The 23,050-nt window shown below is 31.2% G+C and overlaps 1 protein-coding gene and 1 pseudogene across 1 annotated transcript; one reads left to right on the forward strand and one right to left on the reverse strand.

The window, feature by feature from the left end:
- Positions 1-2,863: 2,863 nt before the first annotated feature.
- LOC108451745 (probable glutathione peroxidase 2) lies at positions 2,864-10,780 on the reverse strand. The gene is made up of 6 exons (XM_053019512.1): positions 10,628-10,780; positions 3,972-4,048; positions 3,795-3,856; positions 3,590-3,708; positions 3,298-3,465; positions 2,864-3,183 (listed from the first exon to the last, which is right to left on the reverse strand). The coding sequence occupies exons 1-6, from the start codon at positions 10,736-10,738 to the stop codon at positions 3,151-3,153; spliced, it is 570 nt and encodes a 189-aa protein (XP_052875472.1). The 5' UTR covers positions 10,739-10,780; the 3' UTR covers positions 2,864-3,150.
- Positions 10,781-13,558: 2,778 nt separating this feature from the next.
- On the forward strand, positions 13,559-22,561 carry LOC108465613 (isoleucine--tRNA ligase, cytoplasmic-like; annotated as a pseudogene).
- Positions 22,562-23,050: the final 489 nt, after the last annotated feature.

The raw sequence follows: 23,050 nt of genomic DNA on the forward strand, positions 1-23,050 counted from the left end.
TTTGAGTAAGTTTTCTATCGAAACCAGGATCACTATAAAAATCTGCATCTCATTGCAATATAAACTTCAAAGTTTAGCCCTATAGTCAACAAATTTGTTATGGTCCCTCAGAATATATCAAAAACAGATTCTCCGATCATGATGCAAGAGTTGGTGAATCAGACGCAATTCTGACATCCTACTATTTGCAGCACCACCTGCTAGAATAGTTTCAACTACCAAAGCATTATCACACTCCACTAATAACTTTAACCTCATTCTTGAACATTGATTCCTTCCCGGTTCGTATAGTGAATCCACTAATCTATTTAGCACAATGATCTTGAAAAACCCCTCTAATCGAAACAAAACCATTAGAAACCAAAATTAAACCATCAGTGTTGAGTGTAATCCACCCTCAGTCTGGTGTCACCCAATATACGCTTACTATTTTCTGGACACGATAAATTTCACTCGATCCCAAATTCGAAATACTTGCAATCCAAGCCTTCCTTGTGGTGACAACATCTTCAACATTGCTATGATATATATTACTTTTCAAATCATTTCATGATTACTTCTCATATTAATGATTTAAATTGGTTTACTATTTATGTTTTTCTATCTTTTAAATTTATTATGTAATAGATATATTTATTAAAAGTTTACATAAAAATAATAAAGCTTTAGTTTTTGAAAAAATAAAATAAAATGTTAGTTGAAATGATAAACTTAAAACTTTAATTTATTGTGTTTTAGATTCAAATTTTATTATATATGATTTTTTTATTGTAATTATGTTAATAATTTATTTAATAAAATTTATAATTTTTAAATTTTAAAAAATTAATCAATTACTGATGTGGCATCTATGTATATATCATTAATTTTAGGATGATTTGACAAACATCATAATTTTAATAACTAAAAGAGACAAATTTTTAAGAAGAAGCAAATAATTTTTTTTGATAAAATTAGACGGGGAAATAAATTGTTATGTTTTTTTTTTTTTTTTTATAAAAGAAATTGTTACCTGAATAGGTACAAGTGATTGGCAAAACATGACATCAGTTGACACATGCCAAACGTCACCGGTGATACCCATCTCGTTTGTTTCCAGCCGTAAAATAAAGTTAAACTTTGATTTAAAAGAAAAGAGAAGAGATATATAAAGCTTAGAGAGGGAATTGAAAAGGTGGGACTGATCTGACTCCACCTCCACAAGAGAAATTGAATTGAAGTGGGAGTGCTCAGCTCAGCTCAGCTCAACACTGCTGCAATTATGAATTTTCAAAACCAAACAACAATCCTTAACTAGTTATCCGTTACATAACCCAAGCTTATTTTGTATTCTACCATATAAACCAATAAATAGGGGAATTAGGAACCAGCCTCCATTTGTGATCTGTCAAGTGTGATATGTATAAGCTGTGCCCCACAATCCCATCATCACCAACATTGCTTCAAAACTTTTAATTATAACCCTAACCTAACTTAACCTAACCTACCCTGCAATAATTAATTACATTTGTTGAGTTAATTGCACATGCATTTAATTATTTATCTACTTCATGCTTCACCCCCACTGTTTTTATCATTTAGTTAAGGAGGTATATATATATATATATATATTATTTATACCTTCTTCCAAATACATTAGCATTGACAGGTGACATCAGTTTACATTTTTAAAGACCACCCAAAATTGTTATATAGATATACATGCATGAATGTGTGTGTGTGTGTGTGTGAGTGTATGTATGAATCTTAAGTGAAAAAAACTTATACTATATAATATATGTATATGAAGGATGGAGGTGAAGGCAAATTAAGAAGCAAAAGGAAAAGGAAAAGGAAAAGGAAACAAACTTAGCTGTCATAAATTGCCATTTAAAAGAAGCTTTGATGCCAAGAAATGAGAATGCAACATATATGCATGGTAAATTAACACAAATACAGTTGATGTTGAGGTGATGAGGTGGCAACTATGAACAAAAATTAGAATATCTTAATTGCTATCTGAAAATCTGGCTGTGACCATTTTGCCTCTCCTTTCTATTTCTATTTGTAATTATTATGGAGCTGCAAAGTGCAAACCTCATGGGATCCAAGGGTCCCGCCCACAACTAAGCTACCTTTTTTCAATTCATACAACCACACCTTGAACAACACTTCCATTTCCCCCTTTCTTTTCGGGGTGTTATAAAAGTGCGACCAAGGGTTGCAGAAATTTGCAGTCCCATTAATCTAGTTTAGGGTCTCTCACTCTCTTTCTAGCCATGGATCATGAGGAGAGAAGGTGTGTGTCGAGCAAGATGGAGAAGCAGGGCACGTGCATTACTAACTCATGCCTTGTGGCACTGCCAATGCCTGTTAAGCGTTTAATTACTTTCTACCTATGGCTTCACTTAGGCTGCAGTGAGTTAGTTCTTCATGTGCCCCTCTTCCCCATCATGACCACTGCACCTTGTGTTACTTCACTCCTGCCGTTTTCCACAAGTTTAGCTTGCCTATATTTATATATCATCACACACTACAAGAAGCTCAGATCCACCCGGTTTCAGGTGAGTTAATTAGCTACCATAAGCATAAGCATCGTATGCTATTGCCATTTTCCAGTTAAGCAAGTTACTGCATGCTCGGTCTGGTATATGCATGTATTTCATAGTCAAAAACATATATACGTCCTTCGTTTATGTGCATCCGCATGGAAATATATATATTGTGAGTTTCTTATAATGAAATTTTAACCATATCATATCTGTGGACATGGCGGGTATGTATAAATATAAATGAAGATGATATAGTTTAGGAAGGATCCGCAAGCTCCCTTGCTCTCAGTCCTAATCAGATCAAAAGTTTTGTCCCCAAATATAAACAAAACTTGACCCTAATCAATATTTGTGTGGCTGCATTTATTTATTTATTAGGCGTAAAATGCCAACATACAGGGAGGAGTGGTCTCATTCAACTTTATTTGTTTAGCAGTATCCATCAATTGGTCAAATATTATCCTAAAAATGTAAACATTTGTGTGTGTAAAAGCTCCACACAGATATTATTCATGGTTGACCTTGCAATCATTACAGCACCAATCTAAGGTCACCCACCAAACACTAATCAAGCTTTAGATCTAAGGCCACACCAATATATGCTACTACTGCTGCAACATCAAGAAGATCCTAGTAGGTTCTGTATGTCCTTCTGCAAAGAGAGAAATGTTAACAAGGAACAATAATTTGATGGAATTTTATACATTTTTAGAGGTACCAAGTGTGATATCAGAAAAAAAATAAAACATTAGTGTAACACTGTAACCTCAATTTTGAGGGGAGATGTAGTTGGAGCATATCTCTCCACAACTTTGCCTTCTTTGTTCACCAAAAACTTTGTGAAGTTCCACTTGATTGCATCCCCAAAGTATCCACCTTTTTCTGATTTTAGAAACTTGTAAAGTGGTGTAGCATTCTTTCCATTTACTTCCACCTACAATGGTCAGATCATATGACAGTATTACAAAACATAAGTTTGTATACCAATCAACTGGTTTCATTTTCATGCTAAGGAGGTGATTGCTGGCATAAGGCACTCAATCAAACATATTTATAACCTTATCAAAAATTGGGAATTCAGCTTTGAACATTGTGCATGCGCCTTCCTGAATCTGTTCATTGGTGCCTGGTTCTTGCCCCGCGAACTGGTTGCAAGGAAATGCTAATATCTCAAACCCTGCACTCCAACGTTTATAAGCTTCAAACCATTACACAGAACAGTTCATTCGAGGTCTACAATTTAAAGAGAAGTGTAACAGAGACCTTGGTTTTTGTATTTTTCATACAAAACATTGAGTTCCTTGTAGTTTGATTGCGTTAAACCACTGCCAAAAATAGAAAAAAGGAAGATACTTAAGGTGAAAGGCTAAAAGGTGAGACTCATTGATGAAGTGTTATGCTGAAAAATTCGGGCTATATATAACTGATGAAGTTGGTTACCATTTTGAAGCAACATTCACTATCAGAACAACTTTCCCGCTGTAGTCACTTAAACTTACATCATTTCCACGAATGTCCTGCAGACCATAAACGATGAAGTTTGTTCAGTTGAAGCTTGAGCTTATTCTTTTTTTCTTTAAACAGTCATTGATGTTTTTTATTTTCGGTTCAGATATTGATGTGTTTAATGGAAAGTTAATACAAGAGTAATAATAGACACAAAAGCAGCAAATGGCATTATCTCAACTCTCAAGAGTTGTCAGGTCATAGCGACCATTTCTCATCTAATTCAGCAACTAGGTAGTAAAATGCTGGTATATGAATCAAAGCTAAAATTAAATAAAATAAAAATATTTATGTATTATTTAAAGAATAAGAAAATCGAGAGCAAAAATATACCACATAAAAACAGAAAGGTAAGTGGAACAATGCAATGATATGAATGCAATTTTGAGAATGACATTGCTAGCAAATTCTGGACAAATAATTCTAAGTGTAATACAAATGTTGTAAAATAGCTTACAAATGTATAAATAGTCAATGTCCAAAAATTATATGAATTTGTAAGGGGTGAAGTCAGAAATTTTTTTCGGGCTAGAATTGAGTTATAAATTTTTATGGGAGTTAAAATACAATTTTATTGTTATATTAGTTTATAACTTAATATTTTAGGACTTAGTCAAAATTTCATCATTTTTTAGGGTCAAAATGCAATTTTAACATATATTTTATACCTTTCAAAGGGACTAGCATAAATATCTATTTTTAGGGGGATTCAGGGCTCCTGCCAGCTTCCTCGCCCTGCTCTTGGATGAAATGATGCATTGCTTGAACAAAGTAATGAATGGTTTATAAGAAATTATAGTTATTCTCAACAATTGCAAGTACCACTGGTTGATTAGTTATCTACTCGAGAAGTGTTCAATGCTGAAAGGGAAGATTATGCAATTCCACCAAGAAAGAAAATCGAGTTTGAAAAAGAAGTGATATCATCAAACTTGACATCAGCCACTATGATTTCTCAATCGAATATGATGGCTAGAACCATAAAATTCAGCTACTTCGATTTTATTACATTGGCTCCAAGCAAAATCAAGACGATGGATTTTCAAGGGACTTGGGGCAATCGTTTATTTCTAAAATATTTGAATGCTCACGGTTGGACTTCAGTCACATGTTAAAGAAGTCAATAAAAAGCAACGATCTTAGGCACGAACTTAAATTGCCACATTACTCTTAAACACAAACTTAAACTGTTAATACAAAATAAATGACGATGTTCCTAAGTATGAGCCTAAATTGTTCATCCAAAATAAATGATCTTACTCTTAAGTATAAGTATAAATTGTTTATAAAATAAAAAAAAAAAAAAACAATGCTCCTAAACACGAGCTTAAACTACACATCCAATAAGAATTGAATTACATTATGACTTGATCTTTAAAAAATGAGAGTACGTAGGCAGAATGATTTCATTGCCAGGTTCAATCCAAATGAAAAAAAAATATTAATGACGTCCTTTGGAACAAAATCTTCGAAATTAGAAGCAAATAAAGTTTCAATACTTGCACACTTTCTACCCTCAACAAAAGTTGCGTATGTGACCAAGTTTTGAGGGAACATTTGTAGAGGAAGGAATTTTGGATCAATTAGATTTTATAAATCATTTTAGAACTTTTTATAAAAGAAAAGATTATTTTATCTTTAATTAATTAAATTAATAAAAGATAAATAATAAATAAAAGAATAATCAAATAAATGAATTAAATTCTACAAGAACTCTATTTTACTTGATTGATTGACACCATAAAATGAGTTGCCTCCAAGTCATTCAGCACAATCGCAAGTTCATAAGTCCAAAAGTTCTCTGAAGAATTTAAAGAAATTTCTGAAGAACGTTACGTTAGTTTTAAAGCAAAATCGCACTCCAATTTAGTTCAACTAAGATGAAGCGAAAAGTCATTTTTTTAAATTGAAGAAAGGATGTCCAAATCCAGTTTCAAGATCAAATCTCGATGACCTTGAAGTAAATCGCATCCTTCTAAAATCAACTTTAAACGACTCTTGGATAAAAACTCCATTAAAGAGAAGAATCAATAGAATTTTTTTTATAATAAAAAAATCTATAGATTGTAACTTCTTTTCAAAATTCATAAATAAAAATTGACTCCAAATTTTTAACTCAATTTTCGACTTAAAATTTATGTATATATAGATATTAAATTATGGTCAGAGCATATGTTAACCCTTTCCTTTTTATGTGATTTTATGTCTATCATGTCTCAAGCTTATAGCAAGGTTTGCATTAAAAGGTCTAGACGTATTAGTTTAGGACATGGATGTATAAGGCACTTGATTGTACATGGTATAGCCATTATCACTTATGTTAGGTCGAGTATCAATTTAATAGATCCATTGACAAAATGTCAATAAAGGGATATGGTAAAAGATGGTGTTGCTAATATGGGACTAAAACCCTTACTCAAATGGGAGCCCAATTTTATTCTAACTAAAGTAATAAAGTTTGTGTTGTTGGATAAATTCAAAATTTAAACCTTAACTTTTTTTTATAGAATTTTGTAAATACTAAATTTAAGATAATTATCTTGTTGACCGTCAATGGTGGTCAGGGGAGTAAAAATCTCCACTAATAGTGAACATAATAATAATACCTAATTTTATATCATAAAGTTATTTGATATATTACTAAAATTAGATTTGATAACATTTTTTAAGGTAGTTTTGGTAATACATTTTTAAGGTAGAGTTGATAATACTTTTAATTATATATTATTAGTTTTTCATCTCGTGCGATGCATAAGTTTAGTTATTATATTGTATTTATTTTTAAATATTTATTACAAAATATTATAATATGATAATATTATAATTGAGAAAGTAAAATAAAATAATATGATATTAATATCTTTGGTATTATTTATTCTCGTTTAACAGTCCATATTCGAGGTTCGTGGCTAACCCTTTAAAAATGTTATCTTTAATGTTCAAATTTTATTCTTTCTTTAGACTGTAATATGCTTTGCCATTGCATTCAATATTTATTAATTATAATATTTTATTTATTTATTAACAATTTGTTATAAAATTTGTAGCATTTTAAAATACTATTTTTAAAATAATATAAATGTTTTGTATTTGATTTATTATAAATAGATGTCTCCTTTTAGTGAACATTAATGTAGTTTGTAATTCTTTTTCACTTTTGTTTTAAAGTAATTGAATATTAAATTAATTGAAATATATTATTTTAATAATTTTAATAAAATTTAAATCTCCTTTTGATATAAAAAATTAAAATTAATTCCATATATTTTAGTTTATTAAAGATTGATTTTTTCTAATATTTTTATTTAGGTACAATAACTAAATTAATCCCTTAATATTTATATCTTTTTCAATTTGGCTCTTTTTTTAGCTAAATTTGACACTCAACATTTTGAAAAAGGTCGAATTTGACCATCAACCTTTGAAAAAGAGTCAAATTGATTTTTTTAACAGTAATACTAATTGAAACATAAAAAATTTTAAACATAGCAGCTTACATGGAAATCCATGTGTACTTCATGCTATTTCTATTTTTTTTGAATATTTTATAATTTTAAATTATTTGTTGAGGTGACATAAAAGACACATAGTACTATATTAACATAAAGTATTGTGGATTGTCACATAGGTTGTCACACCGCATCACTAAAAATTATTATTTTAGTCAATATTTTTGTCAAAGATAAATGATTCAACTCTTTTGAAGGTTAATAATCAAATTTAACTAAAAATAAATAAAGGCCAAAATAAAAAAATGTAAATATTGATAGCTAAATTTATCATTATACCTTTAATTTAATTATTAAATTAAATATTCATAGCTTTTCTCTATCATTTAGTTAAATAACAACATTTTAAATAAAAAATAAAAAACAATTAATTAATTGAATATTATTTTAGCAAAAAAACCAAAAAAATTATAATTAATAAAACTTATGTATATCTTTTCTGTTTGGAAATTCAACCAAGTTAACGCAAATAAGAAGAGTTAGGCGAGTTATAAAATTTGTCCTTTTGCGTATGATTTAACTAGAAAAAAAGTTTATTATAAGAAAGAAAATAGGATCACGAAAATAAATAAATAGCATAAATTATTCATGAGCACGATGATCTGTAGGGGTTAAAATTTTCACCTTATTTCTTGAAAGGTAAATTTACCGTACGTATGATGTGATCATGGGCCGGGTTGGGTTTAGGCCAGACCCAAACAAAATTTTAGGCCCATCTACTAAGTCCGGGTCTAGCCCACCTCGAAATATGGGCCTAAAAATTTATCTAAACCCGGCCCAAAATAAAATTGTTAAGCCCGAGTCTGGCCCGGTCCGACCCATATTAAATTTTATTTTTGTTTATTTCATTAAATAGAAAAAAATTTAAAAATATAATAAATCAAATATATTTAAAAACATAAAAACAAATATTAAAACAAATAAAAATGATACTAAAACAATTCTTAAAACAATACACAAATTGACAATATAATAAAAATAGTTATATTAAAAATTTAAAATGATTAAAAATAAAATAAAAAAATATATTAATATATAATTCGAAAGGGCCGGGCCCGGGCTAAAAAACTCTTACCCGAGGCCTGGCCCATTTTCTAAACGGGTCTCTTTTTTTACCCAAGCCCATTTTTCGGGCTTATATTTTTACTGAAACCCTCCTATTTTTCAGGCAGGCCTTCGAGCCGGGCCGTCAGCCCATTATCAACTCTACGGTAGGATGTAATTACATTAAATTTATCATACTTAATTAGAGTTATGCTAAATTTACCATACTTAAATAGGATATAATTATAGATATGTACCTTGTAATATTAAAAAAATATATTTAATCATTTTTTAAATAATGTATGTTAAAAACTTATTTTTAATATTTAAATAAATATATATTTATAAAAATAAAAATTAATTATTTAAAGTTATTTATTATAGAAAACATTATTATTAATTTTAAAAATCATAATTAAAATTTAATTTAAAATAAACTTACTTTAAATATAATTTAAAAATATTTTAAAATTAAAAACTAACCCATAACTCAAAATTTCCATCTTTGCTTCCGTACCTTCTTTTATAATATATATAATTTGTTATTTTTACTTTAATTTTCTTTACATTTACATTTTAATTAACCAAAGTAATATTTTATTTTCAATGCTCACAATGAAAAGAAAACTATTACCATATTTTGTACAAAACAGAATGACCATAATTCTATTTGAAATTTTAACATGATCTTAGATTTGTAATAATTTAGTCTTAGTAACATTTTTAGTTTAAAAAATATATTCGGTCTCTCCAAAAATTAACATGATCTTATATTTTATTTTATAATATTAAATAATTTCATTCATATTTTAATTATTTTAAATTAAAATTTTAATAATTATGATTTTTTAGATAGATAGCCATAAACATAATTTATAATATCCAACATTATTAGAAGATATAATTATGAATTCAGATCATGAGTTATAAAATATACATGAAGAATAAAAAAATTATAATATTTATGTATATAATTGATAATGTAAATATTATATGATATTTAAATATGGTGCTTTTTCTAATGGAATTGCACATTTAATGAGCTAGAACATATTTAGATAGTAAAATTTTCCTGGTTAGCCAGTTTAACCCGTCTAACATCTAAATATATTTTCGAATGAAAATTAATAAAATATTTTAAATTAAAAATCCAAGTTCATCTAATTTTATAAAGAAAATATTCTGACTGGGCCATCAAATTAGACAATTAATCTAGCTTAACAATTTTTTTTCCAAATTTTTATATATATATAAGTCGATTAAGTTTTAACTTGATTGATATTGGCATTATTATTAATACATGAAAATATGAGTTTAATCACGTTAAAGCGTGTTTATCCTTCTATTTAAAAATTAAAATGAATTATAAATAATTTTAAATGTTGTATCTAGTCATACAGTAATATTTAATTTTGCTCTTAATTCCGCCCTAAACAAAATCTTTAACTTCGCCTTAAAATTTATCTATACAACTCCTTTATACATAAATGTATAATTTATAAAATTAGTAACATAGTTTGGATGCAATAACAAATAACTTGAATGAATTAATGTATAGTTTGGATGAATGATAGTAGTGGTGGAGTTAGAAATTTTTTTGGAAAGGGTTTAAATTGTATATTTTATGATAGTAAAAGTATAATTTTATCATTTTAATAGTCTATATTTTTATAATTTTTAAAGAGCTAAATTAAATTTTTATCATTTTTAGAGGTTAAAATATAATTTTATTATTATTAATTTAAAATTTTGTAAATGATAAAAACTTAAATTTAAAATTTACCATTTTAGGGGCATAACGACCCGAGTCTCTACTACGCTCCGCCATAGGTCGGATAAACGAATAACCTTTTTACTAATAATTGTTATAATTATTCAAGTTTTAAATAAAAAAAGAAAAAGAAAAGATCAACTCATGGCTTTAGATGTGGTTCTTCGTCTCCCAATACCAAAAAAGTTATAGTAATTGAGATCGGCATAGAATTAGTGGGTGCGATCCTAATTCCAATCCAAATAACTAAAAGGAAAAGAAATTACCTTGACAGTGAAGTGATATATGGATTTGAGAGCAGCGTCTTCAGCCATGTTTATGCGTCTGATGCGGCGAAGGAAGCCAAATTCTGAAAACACCTTAAAGATCAATTTCATAGACTTGAGCCACGTCCCTTCTATTTATTTTGATTCTTTCATTTTCAAGTCAAACTTAGCTTTATTTATTTATTTCTTTTTCAAACTTGGCGCTTTTTATTTATTTATTTCCATTTTCAAATCAAATTTAAGCTTCCTTCCTTCTAGAATGCATGCTGCTGCCAAATTTGAATTCTCAGATTCAGATTTATAAGTGCTTTTTAATTGACCTGACTCGCATGTTTCTTTTTAAAATCAAATTATAGTATTTAGAGGTACTTATGGCCGGGCTAAGTCGGGTTCAACTAAAAATTTATGTTTATTTACTAAGCTTGACCTAGATAAAAATGTTAAAATTTGGGCCCGATTCGGCCCGCCCGTATTAATTTTTATATTATTTATATATATAATACATTAAAAATACTAAAAATATCAAAATAAATATTTTTAACCAATTGAAAATAAATTTTAAAAATATGTAGACTTAAATAACACTAAGATAAATATAACTTAACAAGCAAATGCCTCTAAAATAATAACGAAATTAACAAATGTCTTTAAAATAATAAAAAAATTAACAATAAAATAAGTTTTATACAATATCCAAACAATAACAATAAAATAGTAACAACATAGTACTAAAATGGTAACAAAATAGGGAGAAAACAACAAGAAAATAACATTAAAAAAAATTGTCTTTTAGTGAATTCGGGCCGAGCCGAGCTAGGCCTGGGCCAAAAATACCTTACCCGAGGCTAGGCTCATTTTTTAAATGGGTCTTTTTTTTTGTCCAAGCTCATTTTTCAGGCTTATATTTTTGCCCAAATCCTCTCACATTTCGAGCAGGCTTTCGGGCCAAGCCGGGTAGCTCGAACCATGATCAGGTCTAATAGTATTTCTGTTTTTTTTAAATAATTGCTTTTTTCTTCTTTAAAATAATATAAACTAATATTTTATTTATTTAGCTGGTTCAAATTGAATTCATTTTATTTTATATGTCAACTTGTATTTTAATTATTTTTCTATTTGTGTTTCAAATTATCAAATTTAATTGGTACTATTGAATTGACCACCTCAGTTGTCGGCAGGCGAATATCGGATTGAGAAATCAACACTAACATAACCAAATAATAAAGTGGTATCTGTAAGTGTGATAGGTCAGCTGTAATATTCATAATATTCAATGAAGCACCAGAGTGTTCCAAAGATCGAACCCATAGGAGTTGGCAATTAAGCGATTTCTAAACTATGGACATGTAATTAAGGGAGTCTAGCCAACTATTAACTAAGCACTATAGTATGACAGAACATAAATGAGATTAATTATGCTAATTTACTAACTAATCGCTAAAAAGACTATATCATAAAACAAGCAAAACTACGAACTTAAACAATTAATAACAAACAATGATTGATTGACTTCTATGTTGTTAGTTAACCCTTGAATTAGGGAACTAAATTGCTAAAACTCTTAAAATGACTCAATTTTACCAAGTTAGATGAATTAGCCTGATGTATCTCTCAACCTCACTCAACTAAACCATGACTATCAAATCAGTGCCTGATAAGATCTCTTCTCAATCTGACTTATCTTAGTTTTCCCTTAGGGGCATCAATCCTAAGTTTTGAAGTCTATTCGATTTAGTCCAATTTTTGCAATTTAGTCTCTAAATCAAAAGCTAACTAGCTAATATTTCCATCAACCTCCCACCTCAGATTTAATTACCTATAATCACACTTAAGTAAACAAAACACAATAATCACACAAAATATGCATCTAAGTTAAACACAATAAAAATGAGAAAAGCTTAGGCTTTTCTTAAAAAAGCTTGAAAGTAATGAAAATGACAGCAAAAGAAATGTAAAAGAATACTTAAAAATCATATTTTTAATGATAACACTAAAATGAAACTAAATTATATTGAAACTAAGGAGTAAACTGAAAAATTAAAGAGTTTAAAGTATTAAACAAGCAAACAAAACCCTAATTACAATAATGGCTAACTTAACTAACTATTCTTGAAACTAAGAAAAACTATAAAAAAACATAAACTAAACCCTAGAACTATGGAGAAGAAGACTAAAACCCTAAAAAGATGAGAAAAATTTGAAAAACATGAAAAAGTGTTGAGTGTTTAAAGTCTCCCTTGCCAACTTTTGGCCTTTTTTTAATAGGTTACAAACCCAAAAAAATAGTGATTAAATTGTCCCTCATCGTCTAATTTTGGTTGGGGCATGTTGGACATGAATTACTTTTGCAGTCTTTTTTTTTTTTTCTTTTGATGGGAATTTAATTTAACATATCAAATTACGATAGATAATAAATTATATGTTATGTTATTTTATTATTTAAAAAAATTTAATAACAATAATATTATGTTATGAGACATGAGAACTTAGGTTAAATTCCAAGCAATCCCATCCCTCTATGACAGATTAGTTGTTCAGAATAAATTAGCACTGAATATAAAAACTAATCACTAAACTTGTATGACTTTTATATTGAGGTTTCCTTTTAATTATTACTAGAATGTTTTGCCCGCTTTCGCGAGTTTGAATTTTTAATTATAATTATAATTATTAAATTTTTATTAAATTGTAATATATATTTATTAAAATAATTAAATCTTAATTTTAACAAAGTAGAGAGATGAATACTAGAATTTTACAATTATTTTATAGGGCAAAGAAAAGAAAAGCGACCTGTGTGATGACAAAATCCCTTAAGAGCTTCCTTATATTTATTAAGTACAACGAGGCGTGTAGGAGTATTGTCACTAGGTATGTGGAGGAGTGGGAGACAATCATCACTAGGACCAGGCGCTGGATGATTATAAGACTATGGACTTGACGTTCATGGAGACTGTCTGGTGGGTTTTTGCTCAGCTTTACGAAAAAGGACTTGTCTATAAAGGCTTCAAGGTCTGTTTACAGTTATATTCCATTTTTTATTGCCACAACGAATGCGAATGGGGTTATTGCTTTCTTCTAATATTCTTCCTTGAGAAACTGTTGTGTTGCAGGTCATGCCATACGGCACTGGGTGCAAGACCCCTGTGTCTAACTTTGAAGCCAGTCAGAACTACAAGGTGTGTTATGTTCATTTACTCGAGTTCCTCCAATACTATTTTTTTCTTTGACGGTTTTATCCCAATCATGTCTAACAAGTAACCATAACTTCAATGTGCACTTGTGCCTGATCCTGAAATAATGGTCTCTTTCCCCATTGTCGGCGATCCAGATAATGCTGCTTTTATGGCTTGGACAACTACACCATGGACCCTTCCTAGTAATCTTTCACTTTGTGTCAACGCAAATTTTGTCTATGTGAAGGTCTGTTGGGTTTAACTTGTTACTTATTTATGTCGTTAGCAAAAGACGGGCAAGTTTATTATCATGTCATATTTACTGCACTTTGGGTTGATGTATACTTTTTCTTAGTTCTAGCAAACACATGCTACTGGTCTACTTGTTATTTTGTTACTTCACGGTCACCACCCAACATACCTTCTTATCCGTCACGCTTTTGCAAATGAATGGGGTATGGGAATGCGTGAATATTTTAGCCTCCCTACTAGCACTTTCTTGGTTGATATATAAGGCATATTTAAGTTGCATCTTATTTTATTTCTAAAGTTTATAAATTATAGAGTGTGGAAAGTTTTTGTGGGTCTGCCTACATGCATAATGTAGATTAGAAACCCCCCCCTCTCTAAAGAAGAGTTGGGCTCTGTAATTAAATTTCAGGTTCACAATAAGTACCATGGAAAAATCTATGTGGTTGCTGTCAAGGATGTCCGGGGCTTCACTAGTGGGGACAAAGTGTGTATTCATGCATGTATACTTTGTCCTAGCTGGCTTTATAAAGAACTATGTATTAGCTTTTCTGGGCTCTATCCTATAACTTTTTGTTTCCATTTTTCTATATTGAAATGTTGGTGGTATCAAATTTCTGTTTGTAGTGGTGGCGTGGTGATGTGTACAGTGTATTTAACCTTGCCATCCGTTGAAATTTAGCTTAGATTTGTTTGTATCAAAGATGTCAAATAATTTGGAAAATATTAAGGGGGGTTCTCTAGTTTTAGGCAACTTGCCCCATCTGGGTGATCTCTTGTATGCCATTACATAAAGTTACTGTCACTGTCTTCATAAGTAGGACTGAGCATCTGAATGTGTTTTATCTGCTGTCCTAAGTGAAGTATTTCGAAAAGATAAGCAGCATAGATGACAATTGATATATGCCTGCCTGTTATGATGCGTCTACAGAAAGTTAAAAATTTGTGCCTAGGCTTTTGAGATATTTAAAAATGGTTTTGGGCTAAGGTCCAAGGCCATTTCTTTGTAATGGGATACTAAGATGAAGTATATGTTGCAGGTATCAACCACTGTTCAACTACTTCTTGGAGTCCTCAGAAGCTGCATTTAGGGTGATTGCTGACAATTATGCGAGATGACAATGGTACTGGAATTGTCCACTGTGCTCCTGCATTTGGTGAAGATGATTACCGAGTGTGCATTGAGAATCAAATAATCAATAAGGTTTGACCGAAATGCTTTCTCTGAATTATGTTCTTTTAGCCTTGATATTTATGATCACCTGTTCCATAGTTTTCATTTGGTGCTCATCCCTTAGTAACTATCCTGGTAGATGGTTTTGATATGATTATTACTTTTTTCTCAGAAATTTTATGCTATGGTTGTCCCTTTGGATGTCACACATATTGGTTCTCTTCTTTGACAACATGTTGATGTTGACATGTAGGATTAGCTCATGTCTTAATCAGTAATGCCTAGGAAAGGTTAAGTTCTAGAGAAAATGGTGGGAGAGAGCTGCTCACCCATTCTGTCATTCTCCATTGCAAATGTAATTGTATTTCAGGTCCTTGAGGCAGGAATATTGCTTTTCCAAGGTGTATTTGTTTATCTTTAATTTGATAAATTGCTTTGCATTTTATGTAAACTGAACTAGTCTCCAATCTTTTATTGTGTTTTATCCCTCAGTTTAACTTCACGTTTCTTTTACCGTTAACTTATCTGTTTTTGGCATGTAGGGAGAGAATCTGATTGTAGCAGTTGATGATGATGGTTGCTTAAGTGGGAAAATTACTGGCTTTAATGGGCGGTATGTTAAGGATGCTGATAAGGATATTATTGAAGCACTTTAAGGTCAGATTGATGTGAACTTTTATGTTTTGTTTGGCGAACTATTGATTGTGAGCCTTAATTATAGATGGAAAATAGGAAAGTGGTTGAGCATCTGTGACTAACTTCAGATAATTATGGAGCTCGTGTATTTTGTTTATAACTCCTTAGTGGGAACCTACTGTTGAATCCAAGGCATTGGATGCGAATCTAGAGTCAGTGGTAATAGTTTTTGTTACCATCATGAGCTAAAAAGGAAAAAAAGAGAAGAATCTAATTGACTTGTCCTAAGATTTGCTTCTCACTATGTATCTATGTTTATTTTCTTTCTTCTGAATTTTACCTAGCCTCTTAATTTCTCAGGCAAAAGGCAGGTTTGTTAAGTTTGGAAGTTGAAGACCTGATACTCCTCTTATTTATAGAGCTTTTCCTAGCTGGTATGCCTGATTCTATCACTCTTATTCAGAAAAAATAAGAATCTCAACTTATAGCTTTGGTAAATAAAATATAAGTTTTAAACTGGCTGAACAATTTTATTTTACCCTCCTTTAGTGACTGTTTTTCTGGGCCTCATTTATAGTTTTTTTTCCAAATCAACTCATGTATTAATTTCAGTTGTTGGTGCATTTAATTATCTATTCTTTTGATTGCAATATGTCTAGCACACTGCAGACGGAATGCTTAATATATCGTTCAAATTTGGACATTCATTTTCTGTCTATTTTATTGTGTGAATATAGTTGTATACATGTAATTTTGGTTGATTTTCTAGAACTGTTACTGACAAGCAAAAAATGCTTGCAATCTCTTGAGGAGCATTTGTTGACTAATGGTGTTTCATGGAAAAAACCATTAACAGATTAAGCTTTTGAAAGTTGATTTGTTTCTGTGATGTGCATTTTATTATTTAATGCAACAATAAACCTAGTCTTTAAAAGTTGTTTTAAGTTGAATGAATCATTAATTTCTCTAAGTGGAAGTTTATCTCATGAATGGTTGTTAAGTTCTATCTAAATTTGTGCATAAACAAGCCAAATAGAGTTGTTGTAAGGATTTCACTTCTATATGGGATGGACGGTTAGCTTGCAGGCTTTGATTATTTATGATACTGCAGTTTTCGTTTCCTTTCTGTGACAAGGTTTGATGTTGCTACAGAACACGGAAGAAGCTCTGTTGGTGTTGAATTGTTATTTATTGATTGATAGGGGCTATAGCATACTTTGAAAGTTGGTTAAACACGCACAAGGAGGGAAGACAGTCTAAATTGAGATGTGTGAAGATTCTTAACAAGCAAAGAAATCGTACAAAAGTTAGTCCCTGAATAGGAAAATGTTCTGTAGATATAGAAGGGTATAGGTGTACAACATTTACTCCATTTGTAGAGTAGGCCTTTGAATTGTTTTGCTCTACAAACTTCATATCCTCTATATAGTCGGGTAATATCATTAACTAACAAGTTTGTATAATGTTCTTTATTTTATGCTCTTTCTACTACTCTTGCATTGCTATATATTTCTGCTTTGCTTGTTTCTACTTTGTGTTTCTACCCATGTGGAACTTTTGATATCTGTATGTACAAGGATTCTGGAAATCATCATTTTGCTGCTTTTATTTTTCCACTGTATTCCACTTATGTTAATCGCTGTATCATATGTTTTAGGTTTGCGAGGGTGGAACAACTGAAGGAGCAATTAATAGAAAACAACAAGCAGACCTACTGGATACCTGAATATGTGAAGGTCAGATGAATTTTTTTCATTCCCTATTGAATATTGATAATCTTCTTTTTTACTTGTATGCGCAAGCTTTATTCATCTGCTATAGAAATTCTGTTTACATGGGCCCCTATTTTGCTCAATGGAAAGCGTGACCAGACCTCAAGGTGGATGGGAATGATTTTATCTTGTATTTGGTTTCTTTCAGACTCTCACCTTCTAAATGCTTTTTGTCATTTTACAGGATAAACGTTTTCACAATTGGCTTGAACTAGATTTTAGGGCACTCCAATTCCCATGTGGATTAGTAAAGGTGGTGTGGAAGTAATAGTCATGGATTCTGTTGAAAAACTTGAAAGGCTTTCTGGTGCTAAGGTTTGACCTTTTTTCCTATGGCCAGGGTACTACTCTGTTTAGGATGATAAGTGTCTTGGATTCTATCTGTTTATTTGTTTCCTTTCCGCTCCACGATTGGTCCTCCTTTTCTCCTTGGCTGGGGTCGTCATGATAGTGGATTTATTTTAGTGCTGTTCTTGAGCCGTGAAAGCTAATAAGAATTTAACTAATTCCTTCTATAGGAGGAGAAAAAAGAACAATTTTATTGATTGATCTCTGTGCTTTCAAGTATATATGTACCAATCATCTGGTACCTTATTATGTAGTTAATTTCAAGAATTGTCTGAAATTCTTAGTACAAGAGGCATCATCTTATTATTTGAGCTTTGGAAGCTAGGTCCAATAAACTTCTTTTTGTATTAAATTCTTTATTACATTTCCATTTAGTTATTCTTTATTATCAGGTCTTTGATCTCCATCGTCACAATATTGATCATATCACCGTACCTTCTACCCGTGGTGTGCTACGACGTATAGATGATGTAAGGCTACAAAGTTTGATTGTTTTTATGCAAAGAGCTGTTATTATTAGTTGTTCATCCGATTGAATGTTGCCGATCTACTGTTCCAACCCTATCTTCAAATTCGATCAAGTTTAATTTTGAGCCCATTACACCATAATTCTTGGATAAGTTCTAGTTTTTTAGACCTAGCGACTGCTAAACATCTTCATACATCTGTTACTAATACTCTTTTTGTTTTTATGCCGCATCCTCAGCTTTTCACACAGATTAATTCTGTTGAATTATTTTGGCAGGTATTTGATTGTTGGTTTGCGAGTGGATCTATGCCTCATGCTTATATCCATTATCCATTTGAGAATGTTGAACTTTTTGAGAAAAATTTTCCTGGGCATTTTGTGGCTGAGGGGCTGGATCAAACACGTGGATGGTTTGTTTCCTACTTTTAAAGCCATCCTAATTACCAGATTTTAGGCTACATCTTCGTCAAAGCTGATCTTATGCACTTTGACAGCTTGCACACAAACTGAACAACCGAACAAGCCTCTGAATTGATGAATTTTTCTTGATGTTTGTTTAACTGTTGGTTTTAAATTTCTTTGACATGCATGAATCATGATCGATGCTGAAGCTTTTTCCATTTTCTTAATACTCTTTAACGTTTTCTTTTTTGTGGGGAAGGGGGGGGGGGGTTTCAAGCAATTATAGACACTGGATTTCCATCTTATCCTGTAAGTTAACATTTCAATTACCTTTTGAATCGATAACCTTTTTACATTACTTTGTGCTCTTCCTATGACAGACCTTTTCTTTTCAATTATTCTCTTCCTGTATACTGTTGTAGAACTTTCCAGCATTAACGTCAAAATTTTAATTTTCATTTCTTGATATCATTTAGGAGAAGACTTTATTATTAGTATTATTATTTGTTCCATATTTATGGTTACGACTAATCAATTTTAGGTAAGGATTTGATAAACTACCTATGTGTCAGTATCCCCCTGTTTAACCCTCAAAGAAGTTTTGTGAATGAAATTTGCTTTTGGAATTTTATTTCTTCCATTGTCCTTTGCAGGTTTTACACTCTTATGGTGTTGTCAATTGCATTTCTCGGGACACCTGCATTCAGAAATCTCATTTGTAGTGGCCTTGTCCTTGCTGAAGAGAAAGAAGATGAGTAAAAGATTGAAAAGTTATCCTTCACTGATGAAGTCATTAATGACTACGGGGCTGTAAGTCTTTTGTTTATTCAGCCTAGTTTTTCCATATTAAGTCTTATTTCTTTCCAGTGGCATGAACTTTGTTTCACTCATCAGTGCTAAATTATTTTCTTAATTCTATAAGATGCTTTATGATTGTACCTTATAAACTCCCCTGTTGTTCGGACTGAGACCTTATGTTTCAAAATGGATGGAATTTTTGGTGTTGTGAGTATTTTTGTGCATTGCTACATTTCATCTTTTGCTTTTGGAGAGAATTTTGTGTCATAACACCATTACTCTATTTTATTTTGGTTTTTCTTTTGGGCATGTTTCAGACCTGCATTTTCTTAATCCTTTATCTTGATCTCAGCCCAGGTCAAAGATGTCTTTCTCCCATGGTATAATGCATATAGGTTCCTTGTTCAGAATGCAAAAAGACTTGAGTATGAAGGTTCTGCCCTATTTGTTCCTATTTTTCTGAATGTTCTTTAGAAGTCATCTAATGTGCTTGACCAGTGGATAAACTCTGCAACTCAAAGTCTTGTTCACTTTGTTCACCAGGAAATGGATGCATACTGGCTTTATATGGTTTTTTCCATAAACTAACATAACCTTATGGAATTTTCTTAACTAAATATCAATGTTAAATACCTTAAATATAGTACTAAATTCAGTTTTGAAATTGGTAACATATTTCTAGGTTCTGATATAAATTTCACAATTGTAATTTGAGCATTCAGATTGGACATCGGCTTGGCTACTTTGACTCATACTGTTGGTTCTTGGGGAATACCATTACATTAAAATGCCCGAGATGGCTTTTTTTGATAGAATACTAGGATTTTTGTTGTACATCAGTTATATGGCATGGTAATAGAATTAAAAAGAATATATGTGGTTTATTTTGTTAGGTGGTTCCATATCCATTGAAGTTTCTTGATAACCTCACGAATATATACATGTGAGATTCAACCGTAAGAGAGTAAAAGGCCGTATTGGAGAAGAAGACTGCCGTATGGCTCTCTCTACTCTTTATAATGTATGTCCTATTTTTTCATTTTTGTAGTGGCAATCATTGCTTCTAACCTGCTATCATATGTTCAGCAAAAGTCACATCTTATTTACATGCTTAGAAATGTGCACTACGGTTTTAGGCTCTTCTAAGTTCTTGTAAGGTTATGGCCCCGTTTACACCGTTTTTCACTGAGGTTCTTTATCAAAACTTGCGGAAAGTTTGTGCTGGAGCGGAGGAAAGCATTCACTATTGTAGTTTTCCTCAAGAAGAAGGAAAGGTATTCTTCATCTTTGTTGGAATTATTCTAATATTTTTCAGTATATATACCTCATCAGTGGCTTATTGATCAATGCTATTTGTTCCAAAATTTTTCTGGTTGGAGTTATCTGGATATTTTATTATCTTAATTCTGCTCTTTCTTTACTTTCTTGCCTATTTGTTATATTCAATTTAGGGAGATGGTAGTTGTTCAGCCGAATGAAGACTTTCTTGATGACATAGCTGGAAAATTAAGAGAAGTGTGTGAACAGTGTGGAAAATGGTCACTTTGTGAAATGTTGTGGACATTTTGCCCCATATTTGATGTAATCGTTAAATAACAAAAACAGCTAAATCCTTCCTGGAATTTTGTTTGTTTTGGTTCATATGGTGCCGTGTGTGGATCCCTGTACCTGTGCTTAAGAGAAAGTAGTGGATGAGTTTCCCTGTACTTGCATCATATATTTGTGAAAATTTGCTGTTTATAATAGCTTAAGCTTGAATCTTATGGCAGGAAAACTATACTAGGGATGCAGTTGGATCTCCATTGCTGTCTTCTAATTTGATGCCACAGCATATAAGTTTGATCAGCTTTGAGTTTGGCGTACCTTAATTGTAGATTAGTATCTTAGAATTTTGTTAATTTACAAAATATAACTAAAAACTAATGTGCTCATAATCTTTAATTTTTGGAGATGATGTGCAATGAACCTGTTCCTTAGTATTATCTAATTCAATAATTTGCTTTATGTATATTCTTGGAGTAAATATATTAATCCTGCCTTAGCTTCTGACTAATTACAAATGAAATCCCTATCTTATCAATAAACATTATATTTTATTGTCATTGGATGTTTGCTTGTCACCGACAATCATGCTCTCACTGATAGGATACTAACTTTCTTGCATCGCTTGTTGTATGTTGTGTCAACTGAAGACAAATCTGTAGTAGGTACTGCAGCTTGCTGTGTATATATTTTTTTTCATTTGCATGGTAGCAGCCTTTTGTTAGTTGTTCTGCTGGTAGAATGTATGGCTTACTTATTCTTTCTACTTGGACAAAAATTGCAGGTTGTGCTTTGTGAAGAGAATTTCAGAGGCATCAGTAACATGTCATTTAAAATAAGCTTGGCTAGACCAGCCCTAGTTTTCAAGGAGAATGCTATTGTTGCATTATATGCAGATTAGGAAGCGCTAGGGAAGATTATAATTGCTGTTACTGAGCTGAATTGTTTTTGTTTTCAGTTCATCACTCTCTTTTGCCCTTATCGCCTTATATTATAGAATGGGGTCACAGGAAATAGGAAACTTGCTCAAAGCCTACAGGTTTATCTTCTGTCAAGAGACTACTATTGTTTGAAGTTGGAGTTGGAACATGGAAATGGGCAGGTTTGTTTTTGGTTATGAAGGAGTGGCTGCATTATTGGAGAAATTTAGGTGGATTGAAATATGTTAACCAGTGAGGTGAATAGAGGAAGAAGATGAAGGTAGAATGAAGGGAAGGAGTCTGAACTCTGAAGGTTGGGAGGAAATTATGGTTTTGTGGAGAGAATTCAGAGATTCTGCTAAAGGAGGGTGAGAAGAAGAGAGCAACCTGCGTGAGCTGTTTGCATGATGCTTTTATCGTGGGAGACAAACTTAACAATGTATTTTAAGATTGTTGATGCTTTTATCGTTGGTTTCATTGGAAAACACATATCAAGTTTTCTCTAAGTGATTTGTAAATGTGAAAAACAGGATATTTTCTATTATTTTTTCCACAAGAGATTACATACATATTTATACACATAGTTAGCCTAACTAAGTTAACTTTACGCTAGGAAATGAATAATTGTAGGGATACTTGTACAGCCTTAAAGTTAGGGATATAATATTTTAGAATCATATTTGATATACTCAAATATTCGAAATCGACACTTCCCTCAAGTTGGGAAGTGGATATCATCCATTCTCACTTACTTACTAATTTCGAAATAACTTCCCGACAATCCTTTGGTAAGTATATCTGCTAGTTGTTCATCGGTGGACACAAATGGAGTGCAAATTAAGCCACTTGTCCGTTTTTCCTTTATGAAATGTCTGTCCACCTCAACGTGCTTCGTTCGATCATGTTGAATTGGATTATGTGCGATATTGATAGCAGA

This window comes from Gossypium arboreum, chromosome 9, assembly GCF_025698485.1.
Source record: "Gossypium arboreum isolate Shixiya-1 chromosome 9, ASM2569848v2, whole genome shotgun sequence".
NCBI lineage: Eukaryota > Viridiplantae > Streptophyta > Magnoliopsida > Malvales > Malvaceae > Gossypium > Gossypium arboreum.